Here is a 7117-nt window from a genome sequence, read left to right as displayed (position 1 = left end):
CAGTTGAAAGATATTAAAAATACATAGGCACAATTTTTTTTTATAAGCATTTAAAGATCAAATTTGGACAAAATTTATCAAATTTTAATTTGAAAAATTATTTTGTAGTTAAAAATGTATAAAATGTTCAATTTTTGTATCTAAGAATTGAAAATTTAAAACAAGATTCCACGTAAGTAATTAATTCTGTTACCAAAAAATCTAAAAAATACATTTACGCAGTTTATTTTTATAGTCATTTTAAGTACAAATTTGGACGAAATTACATATTAAAAACCTAGGATAACTATTTTAGTTATTTTGTTGTGATTGTATAATATTATTCGTGGGTACTTGAAACTTCTAAAGTATACTATTATATATCTATGATAGTACCACGGTTTTTTGTTGATGTATAACGCGTTATAAGTACCTAATAAATATTATGATATGATTAATTTGGAATTTATTATAGGTACCTAATATAATATTATGTCTTATACCTAGACTAACATACCGTCTCCGCTCAGAATCGTTTTTCTTATACAATGATATTATATCATTGAATTCAAATTTAATACCATCCATTATACAGTGACCCACTTGTAACCTACTGTACAGCAGAGCGAAATCCACTTACCCACCTTTTTTTTATTTTATTCTGTACAATGCTATCCTAGCTAAAAATTTGTTTCATTTTCCCTTGATGCAGAATATTCTAATTTTATTTTGCATTTTTGTGCATTTTTTGCATTTTTAGCTATAAATGCATTTTTTTTGTTTTTTAACGTCATTTTTCAACATTTTTAAGTCATTTTTTCATCTTTTAGGGCATTTTTCACAAATTATAGATTTTAGGGCAAATGTTTTATTTTTAATATAATTTATTTTTATTTATATTTTACTTGAATTTTACTAAAAATGCAAAGGTGGGCATTAGCTTGTTAAATAGTTAATTTTTTTAGATTCTGAGCGGAGCGAGGAAGCTATTGTTTTTACAAAGGTGTTTATTTTTTATTTTTTTTTTTTATTCTTTTTATATCCTGTATACAAAATTTCTTCTTAATAGTTATTTAATGGCACGGGAAAAACCACCGGAAAATTACGAAAAAACGCTAAAAATTAATTTCTAACGCTTTGTTTATCACCATAGAAACGAATAAAAATTATAATATTAATATTAATTCAACTTACAATAAAATAAATAATAACAAAATATAAAATATCCAGACTGACAAACCGTCTCCGCTCAGAATCGTTTTTCTTATACAAATACAATGATATTATATCATTGAATTCAAGTCTAATACAACCATTATACAATGACCCACTTGTAATCTACTTTTTAACTTCTTAACTTATTAGGTAATTTCTTCAATTGAAATGTCTAACGTAATTATATAAAATACCTAGGTGTTAGGTTTATAGAATACCATTTATACCAATATTAAATATTAGTAAAATAATAAATTATAATTTTCTAGTAACGATGTTGACAAAAATTAAGTAGTAAATTACTTACTGGATTGTTGGAAAATGTTGGGTAAAATAACGTTTTTATTCTAAATAACGATGAACGCAAAAATTGAGTAACGTTTTAATTCTGGATAACATAAAAGCAAAAATTGTGTAACGTTTTAATTGTAAATAACATAAATCTTAATTTTTTTCTCAAATGCAAGTCCTGTTTTGTATCTACGCATTTTAATTAACAACTAACAATTATAGGTATACTTCTGGAAATATATTTTATATTTTTTATGCATCAAAACGTTCTGTTAAGTTGTATTCTATTATATTCCATTCTGAAATCATACACTTAGCAGAATTTCTGCAATATTAATTTCTGTATGTTTACGTTTTACTGATATAATATACCTATTTCAATCAGTTTACATCCTGTAACATTTATTTTCGTTCATTTTATTTTCTGGGCTTTTTATAATCTGGTTGTTTTCAATTCTGTAATAATATTTTTTGTAATTAAACATTCGACCCGGACTATAGAAACAAAATGTGAAGCAAAATTTATAACCAATTTAATTTTTAACCACCAGTAGCACTGAAAGCATTGTGTCCCCGCGGGTGTGGGGAACCTTTAGGTAGCCACCCTCCGACCCGGCATGTCAACCCATATAGACATATAAATAACATGTATAAGTCTATGTGCCAACTAGAGAGCCAATATTATAAAGTGTCAACCATATCGTTTCGACTGTTTCCAGTCCATTATCCGTGGTAATAACCATGACAAAATATAGAGGTATGTCAACAAAACGTCGTATTTGAATCTCGTCTGCGCATCCCCACTTTTTCGTATGTGTTAGGGTCTCCGATCTTCATGCTTTGGTATATGCGATCAATGAGAGGGGGTAAACGTAATACACAGTAAAAAGTGGGGGATATGCGCATCACAATGTAGCAGACATACCTGTTAAACCTATATACTTTATCATGATAGTAACCACGATCAATGATAAGTGATAACCCCTTTAAAAATTGATTCATTTAAAAACAATTTGCTAAGTTTAAATATTTTAAATTTTAATCAATCACTTCATTGAGTTGAGTTGATTCTGTACTTTAGTAAATAATTGGTAGGTTGTAAGTAATAACAAATTGTTAACAAAAATGTCTTATGATTTCAAGAAAGACGAAGATGTTAAGGAATATATTAAAAACTTAGGGATTGAATATAGGTTTGGTTGTTTCAGTGAAAAAGATGCACAAAGTAAATTCAGATATTGGTATTTTATTCTTATTTTTTAAAAATATTATAAGTAACAGATTTTTTTCAATTTAATGATTTGTAGCATGTCAGTTGCTGGGTGATTATTTAGAGACTATAGAAAACAACCCTGATAAGGCAGCCAAAATATATAAAGAAAATTGTGATGAACGGAACTTTGGTCGCAGTTGCTATAAGTATGCTTCCTATTTGGAAAAAAATAATTTGAGAAATCTGAAACCAGTTATTCCTGAGGTAATGAGAATATTTGTTTTAGTGAATACCTATCCAATAAAATTTTTTTTGTTTCATTTGTCATTCTACTTTATTACTGTGAAATATGTATTTTATTTATAGATGATAAGATATTTTAAGAAAGGTTGTGAATTTAATTGGTCTGATGGATGTTTTGCTGCTGGAATGAAACTTCGTTATCACAGTGACCAAATTACTGATGTTGATGAAAGAACAAATAGCTTACTTCAAGTAAGTTTTTTAGGCAATACTTAATTTATATTAAATTTTTAAATAATCAAACCTGTCTGTTTTAGAGTCTGCAATACTTAGAAAAAGCATGTAACAACAGGCATTCAGAAGCATGCTATATAGCCAGCAATATTCATTTTGTTGGCATTGAGGAAATTGGATTAGAACCTAATAAGCCCAAATTTTTAGAATACTCAATAAAAGCTTGTGATCAAAATGAATTGAAGGGTTGTGTTAATGCATCAATTATGTATAATAAAGGCGATGGTGTACCTAAAGATTTGGATCTTGCTCAGAAGTATAAAGAAAGAGCATTAGATATACAAAGGCAAATCAAAGAAGAAAAGGTATAAAGTTTAGTTAATGGTTTTACTATGATTGTTTTACAATTGTTATTAGTTATCATTAAAAAACAAAAATGATGAGTTATATATTTGAAATTAATTATTCTGATTTATGACATTGTTCATTGATAATTGTTATTCATATTAATAAACAGCTAATTTATTGTTTATTAGACATTATTTTTATTTACATTACCACACCTAATAGATTTGTTAAAGAAAACACCAATCAGAATATAATTAGTGTAAACATACTTTTTTTGTCAATCATTGCATACAAAAAACCGTTCTGGGCAAAGAGCCTATACTAATGAGTATATATCTTTGAAATATTTATCTTATTATTTTTAATACATGAGGTTGAATTAATTTTCACTGAAAATACCGCATTTATTTTAATATTATTAATATTTAATTATTATAGAAAATATAACATATTATGTATATTATATATAATATGTTTGGTAATGTTAATAACGTATGAGTCAATATCGACTTTCCATAGAATGTTGGAATATGTTTGTGGTATACTTGTGCATAAAAATGTAAATTTCTACAGTATAATTATTTTTAATTTATTAATGAAATATTTAATTTTACTATTCAAATTATCTACATTCTACGTATGTGTGCGGTACGTGTTAATAATATGGTTTATTAATGTATTTTCTGTGATTCGGGAAAAAATAATAATTTACGTTGTAGATTGTATAGAATAATATCATTTTAGTAATTTTTTTTATGTTTATCTATTAACTGTTTCAATGTTAAAACCATAGCTTAGCACCAGAATCATTTACTAATTGACATATCAACTAAAAATATATCTTCAGACAAAAAAAAAAATAACACTATATTGTCATAACCTAACCTACATTCTTTGCTCCACTTGATAGCTTTTTAGGTTATTCTTTGCTCAGAATCTAAAAATATTGTTGCATAGATTTTAATTATATTGTTGTTACAAGTGAATTTCCATAACTTAATAATATTTATAACCTTATAAAAATATAATGTTATTAATTTATAAGGAAACAAGTAGTAGATAATGTTATATTTCATGTTAATACTAACAGATTATAAAATAAGTTGTCAAATTTAATTTCATTAAAAATTCATTGTTGTCATTTAATGAAAAAAATATATAATATATCTATATATTATTTATAAAATAGTTAAATCTGTACAAGTTAAAACTAGTTAACATTCAATTATTTACAGAAAAAATATACACATTCAACATAGGTAGTTATTTTGATGATTGTCATAATAACAAAAAATGAAGAAAAACATAGCTAATTTTTTTATTTATCTCTTATTTTTTCTTCTATTAATAATATTGGGTCTTGATGGAGATTGTTCAATTTCAGCAGATCTAATTTTTTCATCAAATTCTTTACAGATATCATTAAACATTTCTCCATTTTTGGTAGCCATCATAACAATGTGTTTTTCAAAAGCTTTGGGTACTAATGTTTTCAAAATGTTCAAGTCTTCATTGCTCACTTCACCGCGATCCAACCCTAAAGTGAAACCCATAGTTTTCAATATTTCAGTGTCGTCAACCATACTAAATTTATCATTGAAACTCATTCCATATTGTTTTTGGTCTTCTGATATTTCTACTTCAACAGACGTATCTTCATTCGCACTAATTGCCATAAAGGGTAGATTAACAAATGTGTTATTAGGCGGAGGACCAAATTCATTTTCCATATCCTGATTACGTTTCACTAAACGTTTAATAGCTACTTCTTGCATAATGATCTCTTGAAGAGCTAAAAGTTTTCTTTTTACACTATTAAGGCGGTTTTCTTTTTCTTGAACAAGATATACACTGTTTTGTATTGATCCAGTTGGTAATCCTTTCCAGGTTATATCTTTTTTGTTCTTAGCAATTATATCTAAAGCCATTAATACATTCAAGGCATCATACACACGGCGTCTAATATTTTTTTGATCATATAAAAAGGTTGGACTATCACTGTTGCCCACACATTCAGCCACTAATTCATCTGCTACTTCTTTGTACGTGGTAACCATTTTAGTCTTAACTTTATCACATACTCTTTTGGAGAAATGTCTTAAACCTTTGTTAGCTTTTATAGGCCGAACTTTAAATGGGCTTTTTTCATTAGTATATGAAGAACGAAATTCATTCGGAGTTAGCTGCATAGGCAAATAAGAAATCTTAGTAGAATCAAGAAGTTTTTTAGTAGTTTTGGTCATACGCCCTTCTAGTAAATCGTTTAAAATGTCTGTTCGTACGACAACATCAGAAGAGTTGACATCATTATGCAATTTACTTTTACTGGGTTCTTCATGTCTTATGTCTTCTATGAATTCTAAATCGCTACTACTAGATTGATCTAAATCATCACCACGGACAACAATGACCTCAGGATCTTCTTGATATTCACAATTTACTTCCATATCATCATAGCTTGAATCAGACATAGGTTCTTCTTTTATCTCTGATGAACTTTCATCAAAGAATTCTGGAGAAACAGTGATGATTTCAGTATTGTTTTCTTTTAAATCGCTCATTCTAATAATTTTTCTTATTGGCTTTTTGCTGCTGTTTTTCAATAAGATCCTTGACTTCTGGTTTTCCGTGGCCACTTTTTACAATATTACGATTTCTAGTTGGTAAATGGACAACTTGAGAGTTAGCGCAAGGATCTTTTACTACATACTTCACTGTGCCCGACATGATGATATCAAGTTGATTTAATAAAAAATCTGTAAAAATTTTAAAATAATTATATAATATTTTTTGATATACCTCGGTAGTGTACAACATAATTTTTGATTTTGAGTTCTTATTGAGTCGCATAATAAATCATGGCAGAACACAGATCGAGTAAGGTTAGAATAAAATGTTAACAATCGGTCATGTTTGCAAAAAATTATTGAAATTCGATATTAGAATGAATCTGAGGTTCTCTGATAGAAAAAACTTGAGGTTGACAAAATCTATGGACTGCAGATGAATGACATAGGTAAGTGTGCCTTAATCATTTTGGAGGTTTCGCGGCTCTAAATAAGTTTTTTAGCCACGGGGGTGGTAACTCTAACCGTACGTGCCTTTACATCGTGAATGTGATCTATATATAAATATAATGTGTAATAAGTACGTAGTATAACACGATGTGAGCGCTTATAAATATATGGGAGTGACTAAATTATCGAGGGAACGACTGGAAATCAGATTCAGATTTAGCGGCTCTGAACGTTAGGGGGATAGGGCCGTGCGGCGTGAAGATCGAATTTGAAAAAAAGCACGCGATAAATCCATCCGGGACGATGTCCGGCACCGGTTTCGACGTACCTGGTTATGCTGAGACTGCTCGACCGCATAGCCCGGGCGTGAATTTACTTCGACCAGAGTCGTTGCGAATTGGGCCGGCGTTGATAGGTCAGGACTGTAGTCGGAACTATAGGGTCTAGGAATATTGACACGGAAGTGGAATCGGATATTCAGATCCCGGACCCGGACGGCGGCGAATAATACGAAATACGAATTACGAACGTGCAACAAATTTCCTCGCATTTCATGGAACAGTAAAACAATGTAACC

General features: G+C 28.8%; 2 protein-coding genes across 2 annotated transcripts; one reads left to right on the top strand and one right to left on the bottom strand.

Moving 5' to 3' along the window:
- Positions 1-2482: 2482 nt before the first annotated feature.
- On the top strand, positions 2483-3707 carry LOC100571250 (cytochrome c oxidase assembly factor 7 homolog). Its single transcript, XM_003248440.4, has 4 exons — positions 2483-2710; positions 2793-2962; positions 3065-3193; positions 3259-3707. The coding sequence occupies exons 1-4, from the start codon at positions 2611-2613 to the stop codon at positions 3544-3546; spliced, it is 687 nt and encodes a 228-aa protein (XP_003248488.1). The 5' UTR covers positions 2483-2610; the 3' UTR covers positions 3547-3707.
- A 944-nt stretch (positions 3708-4651) lies between these two features.
- Positions 4652-7069, bottom strand: LOC100571155 (transcription factor Dp-1). The gene is made up of 2 exons (XM_016809144.1): positions 6869-7069; positions 4652-6279 (listed from the first exon to the last, which is right to left on the bottom strand). Exon 2 carries the CDS (start codon positions 6082-6084, stop codon positions 4846-4848), a length of 1239 nt encoding a protein of 412 aa, XP_016664633.1. The 5' UTR covers positions 6085-6279; positions 6869-7069; the 3' UTR covers positions 4652-4845.
- Positions 7070-7117: the final 48 nt, after the last annotated feature.

The sequence above is a fragment of the Acyrthosiphon pisum genome, chromosome A1 (assembly GCF_005508785.2).
Source record: "Acyrthosiphon pisum isolate AL4f chromosome A1, pea_aphid_22Mar2018_4r6ur, whole genome shotgun sequence".
In the NCBI taxonomy this organism is placed as follows: domain Eukaryota; kingdom Metazoa; phylum Arthropoda; class Insecta; order Hemiptera; family Aphididae; genus Acyrthosiphon; species Acyrthosiphon pisum.
The sequence above is the reverse complement of the archived record's forward strand: the minus strand, read 5'-3'. Positions and strand labels throughout refer to the sequence as shown.